An 18,366-nucleotide genomic window follows, 5' to 3' on the forward strand; every position below is an offset into this window, starting at 1 on the left:
TTTAATCCAAATTAAAATTCATGATATACTAGCTGATTCATGTAAATAATTTCGTCCCTCTATTAACCAGATCATCATATATGAGCAGAATTGAAATCATTATGCATTAAATTCAGAACATAGCTTATAGATAATAAATCAGGATTGATTCCTCCAATTTCCGAGTGATCACTTTTCTAATATGTCATCCAAAAGAAATACAGTAGTATTGATATAATTTGGTGTTTATTTTAGCGTTTTACATTATTTTAAATGTATATACAGAAACTCATTCGACGCGATCTCTCTTACGCAACTAAAAGACGAATTTATACAAAAAGTAAAATAAATTTCTTTATTCGATTTTATACTGAAAGTTTAGTTTCGATTTAAATCACCGCGTGTAACTTTCCATGAATTCCAGCCGTGTATATTATTGTGGAGCTTTAACAGAAATCAAAATGCAGTTGGGATACATTGATGAATATACAATTTTAGAATCAGTAAAATCACTTAAATGCGACAGGTTAGCTATTAATTAATTAGTTTGCATTTAGATTGGCAGTTAGATGGTATTGCTTCATCTTTTCTGCTTGTCGTTGATGGTACTACGAACATTAGCTAAGGCCTAAAAGTAGATGGTACTTCACTTTACATTTAATAGTTAATTAAAATTATCTTACTCTAATTAAAATTGTCAGAGATAAACACATTATAATTCTCCACGATGGATACTAATAACAAAGCACGATTCAATTAATAAGACATTTTCCTTTCAATCAATAAATCAAATATTCGAATCACCATAAAAATAATGAGCAACTATTATTCATCACCTTTAACAAACAAAGAAAAGGAAACTCAATGAAAAAAATAATAAAAAAGTTAACATAAAATTGTCGTATGCACGAAAACATTTCATTTCAGCATTAGAGCATCCACAATGGTAGAACCCTTTTAGGACTCTAACGGATGATCCCAGTTAAAAGCCCACACTCCACAACAAGGGGCTATAATTGAGGCTCTAATTATTTCATTTTCATTTCATTCCTATTCATCTCTTCACTTTTAAAATTCAACATTTAATTAAAACTAAAATTATCACATTGCCTTAATTAAAATAAAATAACTAAAACAAAACTACATTTGTTTAAATAAAATTTCAATAATTTAATTTGACAGTCGCAAATAGAGGATTGTCGAGTCAAATACTGTCAAAATTCCGACAAAGCTCTGGTGCAAGGAGGAGATGCAACGAGCTACTTGACACGTCGTCATTGTCCTCCTCTTTCCAGTCTGATGCGTAGTAGCATTTGTCTTCGATTATCATGTTTCGCAAAATGGTGTACACAAGCATGATGTGCACAACTGCTCCTTCTTCCAAAGTTGAGCTGGTCCTTTCATAATAGTCCAACGAGCTTGAAGGATGTCAAAAGCTCATTCTATGTCCATCCGAGCCCCTTCTTGCATAAACTTAAATCTCCTATTCTTCTCGTCCGACGGGGATGGAGGATTCTCACAAAAGTGGACTAATTTGGGTAAGATACTGTTAGTTAAGTAATACCCCATTGTGTAGTACGAGCCGTTGGCCTGGAATGTCACCGGTGGAGCCCTTCTTTCAAAAACTTCATTATACAACGATGATGCGTTAAGCACATTGATATTGTTGTTTGATCCGAGTACCCCAAAAAATGCATGCCAGATCCACAAATCTTGGGATGCGACGGTTTCGAGGATGATCATTGGCTTTCCCTAATCACCCCGAGTGTATGTTCCTGGCCACACAACCGGACAATTCTTCCATGTCCAGTGCATGCAATCGAGGCTCCCTAGAAATTCTCGAAAACTTGTGTTTGGCCTACGAATCAGCCGTACCTCCATTTGCCGAATTGCAACAGTGCATTTTTGCAGTGATGTGAAGCCTTGTCTCCCAATGCAGTCCTCACACTGTTGAAAGTAAGGATCAAATTGCATGCATTGACGATGCGCAAGAATAAGTCATGGCGCATACGAAAGCGGCACCGGAAGAAGGAATCGGGGTAGATAGGATTATGAGTGAATGAATCTCGATAAAGCCGTTCAGCACTAACTTCATGACCCCAATGAATGTAAGCTTTCTTCTTCGGCCTTCGCCTCTAAGAGCTATCTGATGAACCCAGGGGCAGATCCAAGATTTATCGATGGGGGAGGGTAAACTTGAAGGTATTGAACGGGGTTTCAGGGGCAGTAGTCCCCGAGCCAAATTTTTTGGGCAGTCTGTACAATTCATTTTTATGTGTAAGTAGAATTTTAATAGCTTTACGATTAGAATTCGATCACCGACTATAATAAATAATTATTTTCTTTCTATTGATTCAATAACATATACTAACACTACCCCTGCAAATTGTACAATTATAGTTGAAAAAATATAAAAAAACTACATCTATATATATTTTTCTAAAAAAATAATTTATCTTTTACAAGAATAAATTAATTTTTATTTCTATGTTGAAAGATTTTTTATTTTTATTTTTCTGAAAGTTGGACTGGGCTAAAATTGAACTATTAGGCTAAATATATTTAATATATATAGATCCGTCACTAGATGAACCAACTTTGTGAGCAATTTCTAAAAATTGATTCACAAGTTGAATGAATTGAACGGGGGGATCAACATTTAAAACGAGAATGGCTGGAACCTGATTGAGATTTGAATAGGAGGAAGAGTTGAAAGAAGAGTGGGAAGAAAAATACATTTTCGAAGGAGGAAAATGAGAAGTAATAAATTCGATAATAAGAATTAATGTGAGAAATAGAGTAGGAAAAAGGGAGTAATATTTATAGACAATCATTGTCCAAGGACCTTTTTTCTTTCTTCTTTTTTTTTGCTAAAGAGACATTAGTTTCAATTTTTTTTTCAATTATAACGCATGCATAGCACGTGTCTTAAATAAAATCCTTCACGCCCGGCTTAAATTTTAAGGCCCGGTACGAGTCTTCCCGGTGCGGCAAGAGTATCACGGTTTTAGCGGCGATGCTCGATGCGGCGGAAATAGCTGGGCTACGGATGCTATTAGTAATTTATGATTTTAAACTAGATGAAATCTTATCTATATTTATGGAGTTGAGGAGTAACTAATCTCATTGCTACTCCCTCCGTCCCATAAGCTTAGGCTTGTTTTCCTTTTTTGAATGTCCCATTTATATAGGCTTGTTTCCAAAAAAAGTAGTAATATTTTTTTTACTCATTTACTATTATATCCCTGTTTAATTCTTTAATTTACTCCCACTTTAATACATTATTAAATAATAAATATGGGCATACTAGGAAATTTACTTATATATTTTCATTTCCAATGATTTTTCTTAATATTTGTGAAAATCCCAATCAGCCTAAGCTTATGGGACGGAGGGAGGGAGTATTTCCTTTCAACCCATCAAAATATTTAGACACAATAAATTTGTTGGTAATGACTACTTCCACTCCACTAATAAAAAAGTACCTTATTTTAGCAAAGAAAACATTATCTTAAAAATATATCAACGAACAAAATGCAGCACTCTTACTTTCACAATCAAATTTGGCCATCCAACATAATAACCGAGCAAAATGCAAGATTTGACACGTATCAAATCGGGTCATAAGTAATGATCGTACCCATTTGAGATGGTGCTTATTAGCACATGTAGATATTTTATTTCTCAACTTAAGTTTAACTATAAATTTTTTATTTCATGAATCTACACACCCATAGTTTTCAATGATTAAAATAAAATTTTATAATTTAAAGTAGATCAAAGGGATCTTCTCTTTTCCCGGCTTTTGCCTACCATGTTTATTAGTGGCATTTAATATTAGGTTTGTCATCATTTCTTTTATTACCGAAAATGAGTGGTTTATTGCCCAGCACTTCTTTAATTTGAACTACCGAATTCTAAAATCAATCCAATATTAGTGATGCGTAAAAGATAAAGTTGGAAGTAGTTATTGCGTGCACTTTGATATTTGCGGTTTATTTGACATTTTAATTCTTGTTTACTAATTATTCTAAAAAAATTATTGTTTACTAATTCAAATGCTATGGTGGCAAAGTTAGTGTTGTTGTTCACTACATTATACTATGCGTCTGATACCAGATTATGCTTATAAAAAATTCCATACCAATAAATTGGCCAATAAGGCATCTAATTGTCTCATTTAATTTGATATGTGGCTGCTTATTTGGATCCGTTAATTTTAACAATTTACTTAGGGGTGTTTAATTTGCATGATCGATAAAATAGACGATTGATGATTTTTAACCTTAAGAGTAGGATTACTCTAATCTCATCTTTTTGATGGGATAAGAATAAAGTAAAATTAACTTAAATGATAAAAATAATCAAAGGCCTTGAGATAGACATTGATTTTGAAAATTTATTTACATAGTTAAAATTATTTTTCCTTTGGAATAAAACTTGTTTACTAGTCCATTATCATTGGAGATGCTACATAACAAATACAATTATGGATATATCTACCATCTCATCCTCAGTTACTTATTATTCAACAATAAGACATTTCTATTATTTGTTCATTTCGCAAACAATATGTTCGATTCATATCAATTCTCCAACAATCACATATCTCATCTGCCAAAATATTGTAGATAAATATCAAATAAAATTAAACTTGAATAAATAGAGAAATTAAATGGCCCAACCCCACTAACATTTAGTGGGCCGGGTGAGTCTGAAAAAGAGCCGAAAACCACCAACTACCGATGCTGAGCTGGCAGTGGCATTCTAGTAATTAGCTGGAACCTCAAGGCTGAAATCTGAGTGGATCCTTTTAAAATCCCGACACCCACAATTCCTCCGCTTCTATCCACTGACAGTCTTCACCCGACTGTCTCTCACTCCCTCTCACATACTTACACTTATATATATGTATTTACATCTCCCTCAATAAAATAAAATATATATGTATTTACATCTCTGTTGAAAGAGAGATTTCATCAAGCTTTTTAAAAATGGCGACGCGCTTTGCAATCTGCCTCTGCGCAATTGCGCTTTTTCAGTCATGCCTGCTTCCGATTCTCGCCAAGCAGACCTACATTGTGCACATGAAGCACCACCTGAAGCCGGCAGCCTACGCCACCCACGGCGACTGGTACTCCGACCACCTGCAGGCCATCACCTCCGACGACGCCGCCGCCGATTCAATCCTCTACACCTACGACTCCGCCTACCACGGCTTCGCCGCCGCCCTCTCGCCGGAGGATGCCGAGTCGCTCCGCCAGTCGGACGCCGTGCTCGGAGTGTACGAGGACACCGTGTACACGCTCCACACCACCCGAACCCCGGAGTTCCTCGGCCTCGAGGCGGTGGCCGGGAAGTGGGCCGGCCACAGCCTCCAGGAGCTCAACCAGGCATCACAGGATGTCATTGTCGGCATCCTGGACACCGGCGTCTGGCCGGAGTCCAAGTCGTTTGCCGACGTCGGGATGCCCGATATCCCCACGCGGTGGCGCGGGGAGTGCGAGGCGGCGGCGGACTTCAATCCTAAGATCCACTGCAATAAGAAGCTAATCGGCGCCAGATTCTTCTCCCGAGGTTACAACATGATGGCGTCGTCCGGCGGGGAGAAGGAAACGCAGTCGCCGCGCGACAACGACGGCCACGGCACGCACACGGCCAGCACCGCCGCCGGATCTCCGGTTGCGAACGCCAGCCTGTTGGGGTACGCCAGCGGAAACGCCCGCGGGATGGCGCCGCACGCGAGGGTGGCTGCTTACCGAGTGTGCTGGTCCTCGGGCTGTCTCGGTTCGGATATACTCGCCGCGATGGACCGCGCCATCCTCGATGGTGTCGATGTCTTGTCTTTATCGCTCGGCGGCGGATCTGCGCCGTATCCTCGCGATACCATCGCTATTGGCGCGTTTGCGGCAATGGAGAGAGGGATTTTCGTATCCTGCTCAGCGGGGAACAGCGGGCCGGCCAAGGCTTCGTTGGCTAATGTGGCGCCGTGGATAATGACGGTTGGGGCGGGCACCATAGATAGGGATTTTCCGGCGTATGCTACCTTGGGCGACGGCCGGAAATTCACTGGCGTGTCTCTTTACAGTGGGGGTGGGATGGGGAGCAAGTTGGTTGAATTGGTTTACAATAAGGGCAGCAACAGCTCTGCTAATCTGTGCATGGCTGGTTCGCTCGACCCGGTGGCGGTGCGTGGGAAGGTGGTGGTGTGTGACAGAGGGATCAGCGCGAGGGTGGAGAAGGGCGCGGTGGTGAAGGAAGCTGGTGGAATCGGGATGATTCTGGCGAACACGGCCGCGAGCGGGGAGGAGCTGGTGGCGGACAGTCACCTACTGCCGGCGGTGGCGGTGGGGAAGAAGATGGGCGACGTGATTCGGCAATACTTGAAGACCGCGAGAAAGCCGACGGCGGCGCTGAGCTTCGGAGGTACGGTGGTGAACGTGAAGCCGTCGCCGGTGGTGGCGGCGTTCAGCTCTCGGGGCCCGAACATGGTGACGCCGCAGATCCTGAAGCCCGACGTGATCGGGCCGGGCGTGAACATCCTGGCCGCGTGGTCGCAGGCCGTGGGCCCCACTGGCCTCGAGAAGGACACTCGCAAGACTCAATTCAACATCATGTCTGGTAAAAATTCCTCCTCATATAACGGCTACTTTTTTTAACCCATAATTATTTGACTGCTTTATTATTTTTTATTATTAGTATTATTTGGTAAGTGTGAATCAGCAGCAACAAATCTCATGATCCTCGCTCACGCCACACAGCATCCCCATTGATATTACCATGACATTAATAAAAGTGTTAATAAAATTTGAAACAAATATTAATTAGTCTTGTTTCAAATTTATTATGATTAAGCTATAACTTTTTAAGTAGTGAGTGTTGAGCACAGAGTTCTGAATGCTTCAAAACTTTAGTGTAATTTTAAAATTTGAATAGGACAGATAGTCTTGTCTTTCCATTAGTGGAGAGATCAGATTGAATTCAATCCTTCACAAAAAAAGTAAATACATCATAGATAACCATGAGCTGTAAAGTAAAGGTTGTAACTGAAAATGGTTGAAATTGAAAAGGACATTACTTAGTGGTCATATTCTGATAAAAATATTTTCAGACACCCATACCTTTTGTTTGGTGCTGCCTTAGTGCCTTTGCCACTACCTTGATTTTGTGTCTAAAAATATTTGACAATGATGTTTCAGGCACATCCATGTCCTGCCCTCACATAAGCGGCTTAGCAGCTCTGCTGAAGGCGGCTCACCCGGCGTGGAGCCCGAGCGCGATCAAGTCGGCCTTGATGACGACGGCCTACACGGTCGACAACTCGGACTCGCCCCTCCGCGACGCAGCTGACTACTCGCTCTCCACGGCGTGGGCGCACGGAGCTGGCCACGTCGACCCCCAGAAGGCGCTCTCGCCGGGGCTCGTGTACGACGCCTCCCCGGACGACTATGTGGCGTTCCTGTGCTCGTTGGACTACACGGTCGAGATGATCCAGGTGGTCGTGAAGCGCCCCAACGTGACGTGCGCGAGGAAGTTCCGAGACCCCGGCCAGCTCAACTACCCGTCATTCTCCGTGCTATTCGGGAAGTCTAGGGTTGTGCGGTACAGCCGGGAGCTGACCAATGTGGACGAGGTTGCCGGGTCCGTGTACAAGGTCTCGGTCGAAGCGCCTAAAAATGTAGTGGTCACCGTGAAGCCCTCGACCCTCACCTTCCAGAAGGTGGGTGACAAGCAACACTACACGGTGACCTTCGTGTCGGCCAAGGGCGCTGGCGCTCCGAGGAACGAGTTTGGCTCGATTACTTGGAAGAACGAGCAGCATCAAGTGAGGAGCCCCGTTTCCTACTCGTGGGCACGGGTCTGAGAGTGAGGAGGATGTTCTCCGACGAGGGACCGCATCGGCCGATCATCCTTTAGCAATATCGCAAAAACAAGCGTGGTCGGGAAAAAGAAAAAAAAAGAAGCAAAAGATAGATGGATGGATGATGATACGGCGGCTTAGGAGGGTGATTTCGTGTGTTAATGTAACCTTTGGCAAAAGCTGCCTACTGGTTTGTTTTATGGGATTTTAACTACGTTTCAATATATTAACCATGCCTTCAAATTGCAACTATGTGGCATTCGAGTTAAGTTACCAATTTCCATTTTTTATGCTCTAAACTTTGTGTCAACAACAATTTGAAGGTCGTCTGAATCGAATCGAGTACTTGGAGTTTGTTAAGAATGCAATGCAAAACAGACACAAATTTTGGTCATTAAATGGAAATCCAGGTGCCTAACTAATAGTGGCAAATCTAACTGAGTGATTTAGCTACAACATTATCGCCAGCAATAATTGCCTCATTCTACAAATCTCTCCCTCTTTGAGTAATCGTCTCTTTTCTTCTTTTTTCACCCTAAATTAACGTTTCCTTTTTAAAGAAAAATAATTAAGCTTAAATTGTGAAACCAGCTAATCCTTATTGTCTTTTCAATGTTCACTAAACAGGAATAATACAAATATGAAATCACAAAAGAAAGTTGAAAGCATAGAACTAAACTTTCTAATATATATATTTTTCAAAATGGATTTATAAAAGAGCAAAAAATTCATAATTAGCTAAACAAAATACTCCACATAGTTTATTGCGAAAAGGAACACAACACACACACGCACGCAAACTTGGGACATATTACCATTTAACTAAATTAATTTATTTTTCGAAGCATGAAATTCGTAAAGATTTCAAAACAATGCATAGATAGATGTGTAATTCAATGGGTTAATAAAAGACATGATCTTCTAGAACAAGTGTTGTTAAGCATGAGTAGTGACAACACGACCATCGATTAGCGATGGCAAATCGTGATTATCATTCATTTAAATGAAAGAGGAATACAACCAATTTTGCAGAAACAGAATAAAAGAACAAATTTTAGTTAAAATTGTAAGTCACCCCTAATTCGTTCGTGAATTGTTACATTGTTAGCAATTAACATAAAACATACACGTAACAAGAAACTTTGACCTCAAATGAAATACTTGGGTTGTAGAATCAAATACTAATTGATAAATTATATAATTGAGCATTTTTATCCTAAATATAAGTATTTCTTCAATTCCACCGATTCAATGAGATATGAATTTAGCAAAATTAACTTAGGAGGCATTTCTTCCACACACAAAAACAATATCACAACCAATGAAAGAAAGGGGAGACATGAATATGAAGATTATATAATTTGTATTTAAATCTCTATCGTTTTGTATTCTTGATTATGTCTTCTTATGACTTGGGATTATTTTGATTATGAATATGTTTGGCTAAAATTCTTTATTTTTGGGATTAGATTAGATGAGTTTGTAATGAATTGATAATTACTCCCTCCGTCCCATGAAGCGTGACCCATTTCTTTTCGGCACGGGAATTAAGAAATTGGTATTTTGTGTGTTGAGTGTGGTAGGTGAATAAAGGGTAATTTTTTTTGCCATTTTTAGAAACAGGTCAAGCCTCGTGGGACAACCCAAAAAGGAAAGTGGGTCACGCTTCACGGGACGGAGGGAGTATTAAATTTAACTCTTGTTTGAATGTTTTTATCTCTTTGAGCTTTAGGTTTATTTATTATTTGAATGATTGATCAACATTTGAGCATGTCTGTTGTGTTAATTTAAATTCAAGAGAGAATAATCTACACTAGAATAGAAGCTTAAGATACGCCATCTTGATAAACTGAGAGATTGAGAGTTTGAGTGAGGTGTTTAGTGATCTTTTGTGCTTTTTGGAGTTATATGTTAGAAATTGACCGAGGACGATAATTATGACCCACAATTTATTATTTTAGTCGTCTGGGAGGTGCTGGGAGGAGTAAAAGGTGAGTATATTAGAGCACTCCCAGCAAAAATCTCAAAATTATGCTCATATATTCCTCCATAATGCTTCCCTATTTAATTTTAGGAACTCGATTTTATAAAAGCATACACCAGATCTCCTATTTTCTACATAAAAACAATAATTATGTGTGGGCCCTACTAATTATAAGCTTAAAATAAATTTAGGGTGAGTGTAAATTTAAGATTGAATTTAGGTAGGTGTAAAAAATTTTGTGGGCCCCATCCAATTTAGGGGATCTGCTGGATGTATTTATTTTTATTTATCACATTTTTAATTGTTTTAGCCTAAATTTAGAGTTAGTGATGCATTTAGGTGATCTGCTGAGAGTGCTTTTATAAGTTACTGAAGCTTATTTTTGGAACTTATAAACTGTTTAAGAGTTTATCTTGTCAAACACTTTGAATGATCTTATAAATTCCTAGATAATTTATAAATTGATTTGAGGAGCTTATAAGTTGAGCCAAATTTCACTTAACGAATTTAAACGTACTTTTTTTGAATCGATCTATAAATAATTTAGAAGCGACTTAATTTGTTTATAGGCCTTGTAATAATGCTTGAATTTGGGTGGCACACTCTTTCGCCTTCTAAATACTCCGCAGACTTGCTTGCACAACACAAGTGCTTACGTGGCTTTACTAAATTCCACTACTAGCCATCTCAATTAACTCTATGTACCGATCGGCGGCGAGGCGGCTGTTGCCGGCGGTGATCTGCCGGCGCCCTCTTCGATTACGCTCTCCTGCTCCTTTCGCAGCCCCAATCGAACACCGGGCGTCGTTTTCAGCGGACGCCGCCGAGAACGCTCAAAATCACAACCCTCGCAATGCCGCTGCTTTCAATTCGTCGTCGTCGTCAGATGAAGGGCGGAACCCTAGAGCCACGGCTCGCCCCAAAGCTCACTGGCAGGAAGAGCAGGCGCGTGTTCTTCAGGCCTCTCTCCGCCACGTTGTACGATCTCCCTCCAAATTTCTGAGCTCTCTTCAAATATCGCGTAATTGCATTATATTATCTGTAATTTTGCTTTTGGTTGTGTTTGTGAAGTCTGAGTGGCTAGCCATACCAATGTGTACGTTGTCCTGGTGATTGATTATCATTGCTGCATACTAATTTAATCGGGTGAAAACAAATTCTCAATTTACTTGGCGACCTATTCGTATCTGGTCCATTGTGATTTTGTTTGCATTATCTTTTTCCATCCGTTTCTATTTTTACCTGTTGTCAATCGTTACTAGCTACTCGAGTTTGATATATATTACATATTATACTGAAGGTGACTCTTACTCTTGGTTGGGATGGTTGTGTAATTTTATGGTGCAGCTTAGAGTAGGGTGGACTGATGCTGCAATGATAGCTGGAGCGAGGGAGGTTGGTATCTCTCCTTCTGTTGTAGGATCTTTTCCTCGAAAGGAAGCTGCTCTTGTCGAGGTATAACATTTGATCTTTACACCCTTTTTTTTAAAGCGTCTTTACACCCTTTGATTTACCTGTATTAGAACTTAAAGTGCAACCTGTGACCGGAATGGTTGATTATCATTTCCTTTCTCTTCTAATTCCAGAAAGTATGATTTCCTGCCTCCATGAGTTGAATTAACTGATAGGTGATTGTAAAAAAAATTACATGTTGATTTAGGAACTTGGAGATTTGTCTTGTTCTCATTTTTTGTTGGCTTTGCACTGAATCCTACTTTGGAAAGCAAAGAGTGTGTATGTGCCTTTCATTAGTTTGCAACTCTTCAAAATATATAAGTGGCTGTTCTAAACAGTTATGGTGTTTGCCTGTTCTACTCACATTATGTAGATTGACTTATTTTAAGCTGGACTAATACTAAATATATTCATGGTCAAAGATTCTCACTCTTAAAAATTTTTGTTGATCAAGTACCCATTTTAATTTGAGTTCTATCAATAATATTTACATTATACGCTAGTTGAAATATGCAATATGCTACTTCCAGTGTTCTGCCCAGTTTCCGGGGATGAGATTTTTTTTTTTTTCCCATTTTGGGTGTATGCCAATTATTTGCTGTATATGGTAGCTTCTCTAATTATAAAAATTTGGTTCATATGTGCCACTTTTAAGCAGCCTCGTACAATGCTTATTCACCCATTTCCTGATTTATTTGGTTCAGTTTTTCATGGATGATTGTCTGCAAAAGTTAATTGATATTATTGACACAAAAGAGGATTTGAAGAACTTGATTCCGAGCCACCGGGTATCCAAGCTTGTCAGAATTCGCTTAGAGATGCAGGCACCTTACATCTCAAAGTGGCCTCAAGCACTTAGCATACAGGTAACTTTTTGTGTGCGTCACTTATCCATTGGTTTTCACTATATACTTTCTCCAAATTTTGCTCAATTGTAGGCGCAACCATTGAATATTTCTACAAGCTTCAAGCAAAGAGCAATGCTTGTGGATGAAATTTGGCATGCTGCTGGTGATGAGGGCTCTGATACTGATTGGTATGTGAAGCGCACAGTACTTGGTGGAATATATTCGACAACCGAACTATACATGCTGACGGATACTTCCGCAGGTTAGAGTCTATATTATGTATTTTTCTACTCGCACATTCTAGTTCCAGCTCAGAATGACCTTGGTAATTATGGGCACATCAGCCTCAAACCCCCAACTTGAGTCAGTGCGGAAGGACTTTGTAGTCTTAGCTCTTGATAGAATTCATCTTTTAGCATAATAAACAAACAATATCAGTTTTAGGCTGCTGCTGCTGCTGCCCCATCAAATATCCCTTGACCTGACTTTTCCCTCCCAAATCAATATTCTCTTGTTTATATTTATGCATTCTTATTTGATGCTGGGTATTCTTCTTCGTCTAATTAGTATTTAACTCTGCAAGAACATTCACAGAGTTGATTCCCTAATTTCCTTGTATATTAGCATGACTGACTGCTATTCATTTTTCCTACATCATTTTATCTTAAGCTGCTTGTATGTTTGCCATTTAGCCATTTAGGATTTCATGTCAGAATCTGTAGTTACTTATGCGGCGATGCAAATAATTTATCCCCTTAATTGTTGTTTGGTCCTGCTAGATTGGTGGAGAGAGTTATTTACATTAATCTTCGGCTGTTGATAGATTTTCAGGGCACATGGGCTTTCTTGGATGAACGAGTAAGAGATGCATTTGATATGAAAAAGACACTTCAAGAGGTAAATCATAATGCCCTGAAAACAGAGTAATTTGATCATTTTGCATATTTCCTTGGACACCTTCTCTTTTTCCCTCGCTTTTGTGTTTTTGTGGACATTATCTGAATGTACATTATGGGAATGTGGAATACAAACCAGTTTCATGGTGAAAAGAACCTGAATTCATCAATCAAACACCGGAGTGTAAGTCATCTTCTACCAGTTGTATATTGCTTTTTTTTACAACAGTATCCTATCTTGCATCCTCCTCAAATTTCTGAAAGAAAGCAGAGCATTAAATGCCAACCATTGGTTTAATGCTAAACCAATTGACAGTCTCTATCTCTCAAGAATAACTGTCCTTATTACCCATTACCCTGAATCTTGTATGTTTGTGTTTAAATTGGCAATATCAGTATGTTGTATGAGTATTCCAATTTAGGGGGCGTTTACTTTTGAGGATTAGCCTAGATAGATAAAAAATAGTATAGGCTAATCCATTATTTACTAAGATGGATTGGAACTTTGGGATATCTCAAGGCCCTTGATAATTTTCATCATTTGAGCTAATTTTGTTTGATTCATATCCCATTGAAAGGGTAAGATTGGAGAAATGCTAGTAATGAGGATAAAAATACCCAATCATGTATCTTATCAATTTGAAAAGTAAATGCCCCCTTAATGTAGTATATGCTCTTCTTGCTTCATTTAGATAGAGGAAGAGATGTATATGAATATATGGAAAAACTACTTGGAAGAGGTGTATCTCCTAACCTTTTAGTTATTCAATTTTCCGTTGCTCTGTTTTGTTTTGAAGCTGGAAACAAATCATTTTTGTGCATCTTGTGTGTAAAAACTACTTCTAATTTGAGTTCTAAGTCCTCCTGAAGATTCCCATGGTTTTGAAGAGTTTATGGGACCTGAATCGAGCTTCAATTAAACATGTGTATGCCAATCTAAGCTTATGACATTTGCATCAATACCTGATTAGAAGTGTGAGGAATATTAGTTCCCAAGAGCTTAAGCAAGTTAGGATCATTTGCCAAACATTTAAGAACTCTAGCTTAGTATGCATAAACATGTTATTGATTTTAGAGAAAGGCAAGTTCTAGGAACAGCATACATGCATAAACACCCTGAAACTAGGTTGGGAGGACGGAAATTGCTCTTCAGGCAAAGAAACTAGCTCTAATTTATTTCTTCTTAATTTATATCTGCTTTAGTCGTGTATGTACATTAAATTACTTGATTTGATCCAACTTTCAGCATAAGTAGCCTGAAAATGTAAGGCAACTTGCCATTTAGTTTAGATTTTTTTGGTAACTCTTCTCGATTGATCTTTTAATTTCCAGCAAGAATTATAAATTTTATTCAAGTATTTTTCGCACAGACAAGACTAAAATAAAATATATATTGGGTCTAGTTGTCCTGAACTCAAACAGAATCTCACATGTCAACTATAGAAATAGAATTAAAGTTTCCTCCTTCCTTTAATTTTGGAATCTGAAACTGTAGACAGAAAATATAAAAAATAAGAAAAGAAAGAAATCTCTTCACCTGCCAATCTAGTTAAATAACAAGAACTAATGAAGTGATAATAGTATACTTGTACGCACTGAAACTGCAAATTTGGCTGCCTGCTGCTGAAATTTAGTTAAAGCCACAGCAGAGTTGTGTTTGGATATGTTTCTTCAATTGGATGACCCAACCTATACACCTTGTTTGTATTCGGTATACACCTAGTCCCCACAGTTATTTTCTGTTCTTGAAATCATCTGTCGCAATATCAATATCTTCATTATTCGTTACATAGTTGACAACAATGCAATGTACAATAGGATTAAAATGTATTAACTCAAAGGTGCAAGTATTTATTCCAAGATAATGTAATGGCTATAGAAATATGACAAATAGAATTGAGCCAGCTGACTGAGAGCATTCCAACGTTCTCCTAGTCATCTCAAATGAATGCATGGTTGAGGACAGGTTCCTTGCTGCCATATTTAGTTATTTTTCTTTCTGACTTTAGAGCCTAAGCACCTATGCTGCGTAACTCTGATTTCTAGCAAGTTTTTTTAAATTTATGATCGTGGCAGACTGCCGAATTCAAAGAATTGAATGCTAGCTGCCAAGCCTTTAAAATCGGGACCTATCAATTTATCATTATAAGTAGGATTTTTCTAATCATGTTTAACTCTTTGCAAGACATGAGACACATAGCTAGACAAGATACAACAATCGGTAATAGAGCCTTTATGATCATAAATTAGTAATTCAGGTATTAATAAGTGCAACAATTATAGAGAAACTAGTTTGGAACCCACCTATATTCCAAAACTTGGCTAGAATGCTTGAAATTAATTTTGTCTAAAAGCCAACTTCCCAAGAATTCAGTAGCCCCATGAGTGCTGCTGGCTGTGTACTTGGATAAGTTTAAATGTGCTCAAGCAGGATAACTTTCTCTTATGGAATTCACATTTTGTGAAACAAGTCAGCTAAAGTAAAATGAAGTTTGTGCTCTATATTTATGATGTTGCAATATTCCAATAAATTGGTGATTATATTTGGCACTATATAGGAGTAATATTTTTGTCAACAAAAAACAAAATAAAATGAAAGATTTTGCATAGCAAATTTTCATTTGAACTTTGAGATATGTAATTAGCTGGATTTAAGGTAATGAGTCATGCAAGTTGTTGGTTCTTTTTTCTTTTTCCTTCTTGTTTGGTTTCCTTTCTTTCTCTTACTGCAATTGTGTTGCAAAGCATGTGCATATCAAGGCTCAATTTGAACTTTCAGATATGTAAAATCTGGGTGTTGTAAGGTAATAGGTCATACGAGTTGTTGTTGGCTTCATTTTTTTTTTTTTTGGGTTTCTCTTTCTGCAAATACGTGTGCAAAGCAATCCAAATACTGCCATCTGAAACTTTCTGACTTGCAACCTGCAGGTAAAATATTTGGCCGAGGCGGTGGGTGCTGGGATGGGAGGTCCTGTGCAAGGTTTTCTGAAGAAAATCCTTCAGGGTTGAGTGTATATAAGGGTGGTAGGAATAATTTTACTTCCTCTTTCATTTTACGTTGTCAGATAGACGATTGCAACTTTACCCTTTCAGTTCTATAATGTGCGAACTTTCTCTTCCCTTGAAGGAGATATATTGTATTGAATGTATCTTTAATAAGAATGCTAGCTTTTGGGCTCTGCTTAGAAGGTTTCATCTCTAATATATTCATGATCCTTTTTATCTGGGAAGAGTAATGTTGATTATCTAGTGTAATTATCATAGTTAATCTATGCTTGGATTAATCCTTCCAATGATAGCAGATTGACTGTGTAAGAGTGCTGTTGTGGGTTTGTATGTTGATGTAGGTCACAATTATATATTACGCAGCTTGTAGATGTGAAATATTCACTTGAATACTAGTATTTTATACTTATACACGTCACAATATTCTGAAGCAAGACAATGGGCAAAACTCATATGTATGTGCCCTTTGATCCACAAACAATTTAATATCTCAACAAGAAGCTTGAAGAATAACATGTGAAGTGGATGTGGCAACCATGGCAAAACAAGATTTTACCGCGCCGACGCCGGCACGGCAAGCCATGGCAAAAACATGCTGAAATTCCAGTCGTGTTAAGAATGAATGTGATCGTAGATGGGTCGATTTAGGAGACTATATCTCTAGCACAATATCTGCAAAAACATGAAACCAGTGATGAGTAGTAAAGTAGATGAGAAATATGAAAGTGTTGGTTCAACTTACATTCAGAGTCTGTTTTGTCCCATTTGCTTTGATGAGTGCCCTTTTCACACTCTTGCTCCTCTCCCATATCCAAGCATTTCTTGGGAGTTGGCCTTTGAGGGTATATCTTCTTGTGCAGCATAGCCCTCAATATCTGTAAGATTTAATTAATTTTACTAAAATAAATAGGATCTCCTTCATATCATATCCATGCATAAATTAAATTTTTATTCAATTTACCTTCTCCATTGTGGAGTGATCCAATTTAGGATCTGGAAGCGGATCTCTAATGATCGGAGGCGCGGCGACGAATCCGGCACCGCCGCAGAGAAGCGCCTTCTTGAGCAGGAAAGACAAGGACGTTTTTCCGATGCCTCTGTTTCGCTTATCTGACTGAATATCTTTTCCGGCTCTCTCCACCATGCTGCCCTGGCTCTCCAGACGGCGGCCGTCGCCGTCGCGCAGGCAGTTTAAGATTTGCTCTACCGAAAGATTTTCCTTCTCAACTACTTGTTCCAAGTCGGCGGAATGTTTGTTTCCAAATGTGCCGATGGCCAGCAGAGCGTTGGGCCAATCGGAGAACTCTTGGTTGCAGGATTCATGCATCAGCGTCTTCTCATCTGCATGCATTTCAAATCATCCACACTAATTCCACTCAATCGATGTCTCTAACTATTTGAACAGACTTACATGATTTTGATTGTGGATTGGGTTTGTTGTTGCTGCCTCCGTTGCCATTGCGCTTGCTTCGCATCCAACTCAAGATCTGAATTATCAACATTACAATATACAAGTATTAGGATTAGTGTTGTTGGAGTTTTACTGTTGCTACCTAGCTACACTTGACTTGGAGGTATTTACCTTCATCTTGGCAGCAACGATTAATCTGACTTTATTTTTATTTATTTTTTTCTCCAAAAAAAAAGTGTGGGTGAAATTTGTAATATTTGTAGGGTGGAATTGGAGAAAAATAGGTGATGGAATTCCCACAAGCATGAGAAATGAGGTTGATAAGGTATAAATAGAGGGTGTGATGATGGGTATGTATTTATGTATTGGTTCAAGTTCCGATGCTAGTCTTCAACCGTCTTTTTTGAATTTCACTTATCCTCTGTCTGCCTACCCTTTGTTTCTTATCAAATTTCTTATCATTTGTTATCGCTTTAATTAGGGCGGTAAACAAACCAAGTCGCTCATGAATTATTCGGAACTCGGCTCGAAAAAAGCTCGTTCAAATTCGCTTAGAGAAGCTCGTAAAATAAACAAATTAAACTTGAGTTTAGTAGTATTCCGCTCGTTAGCTCGTGAATATATTCGTCAAGTGATTCAGCTTGAAAAATATAAATTATTAGTAGACATAACTTATATTTATCCACTAAAATTAATAATAATTGTATTAAATCTCTAATTAATTTTGTTTGTTATAAGAAAATAATTAACATATTTATTATTTTAAATAAAATAGTTTATTTTTAAAATAAAATAATCAATATTTTGAATATAAATATAAATTTAGAAAGTTCGTATAGGTTCGATTAGGCTCGTGAGCCTCAAAGTATTCGGTAAGTAAAGTTCGGGATTCGATTCGATACTTAACAAACCAAATTTGAGCACAT

The 18,366-nt window shown here is 38.3% G+C and overlaps 3 protein-coding genes across 5 annotated transcripts; 2 read left to right on the forward strand and 1 right to left on the reverse strand.

Moving 5' to 3' along the window:
* Positions 1-4,820: 4,820 nt before the first annotated feature.
* Positions 4,821-8,089, forward strand: LOC130987701 (subtilisin-like protease SBT1.8). The gene is made up of 2 exons (XM_057911327.1): positions 4,821-6,600; positions 7,179-8,089. The coding sequence occupies exons 1-2, from the start codon at positions 4,974-4,976 to the stop codon at positions 7,841-7,843; spliced, it is 2,292 nt and encodes a 763-aa protein (XP_057767310.1). The 5' UTR covers positions 4,821-4,973; the 3' UTR covers positions 7,844-8,089.
* A 2,302-nt stretch (positions 8,090-10,391) lies between these two features.
* Positions 10,392-16,247, forward strand: LOC130987706 (uncharacterized). Of its 2 annotated transcripts, none has more exons than XM_057911338.1 (6): positions 10,392-10,802; positions 11,172-11,279; positions 11,984-12,145; positions 12,218-12,389; positions 12,951-13,024; positions 15,952-16,247. In XM_057911338.1, the coding sequence occupies exons 1-6, from the start codon at positions 10,524-10,526 to the stop codon at positions 16,030-16,032; spliced, it is 876 nt and encodes a 291-aa protein (XP_057767321.1). In that variant the 5' UTR covers positions 10,392-10,523; the 3' UTR covers positions 16,033-16,247. The 2 variants fall into 2 exon arrangements, with proteins under 2 accessions (XP_057767321.1, XP_057767327.1); XM_057911344.1 differs by lacking the exon at positions 15,952-16,247 and adding an exon at positions 15,564-15,648 and having other exon boundaries at positions 12,951-13,029.
* A 149-nt stretch (positions 16,248-16,396) lies between these two features.
* Positions 16,397-17,770, reverse strand: LOC130987717 (protein NEGATIVE GRAVITROPIC RESPONSE OF ROOTS-like). 2 transcript variants are annotated; one of them, XM_057911367.1, is made up of 5 exons: positions 17,612-17,770; positions 17,441-17,516; positions 16,991-17,370; positions 16,772-16,904; positions 16,397-16,701 (listed from the first exon to the last, which is right to left on the reverse strand). In XM_057911367.1, the coding sequence occupies exons 1-5, from the start codon at positions 17,744-17,746 to the stop codon at positions 16,682-16,684; spliced, it is 744 nt and encodes a 247-aa protein (XP_057767350.1). In that variant the 5' UTR covers positions 17,747-17,770; the 3' UTR covers positions 16,397-16,681. The 2 variants fall into 2 exon arrangements, with proteins under 2 accessions (XP_057767350.1, XP_057767341.1); XM_057911358.1 differs by having other exon boundaries at positions 16,397-16,904.
* Positions 17,771-18,366: the final 596 nt, after the last annotated feature.

Source organism: Salvia miltiorrhiza, chromosome 1, assembly GCF_028751815.1.
Source record: "Salvia miltiorrhiza cultivar Shanhuang (shh) chromosome 1, IMPLAD_Smil_shh, whole genome shotgun sequence".
Taxonomy (NCBI): Eukaryota; Viridiplantae; Streptophyta; class Magnoliopsida; order Lamiales; family Lamiaceae; genus Salvia; species Salvia miltiorrhiza.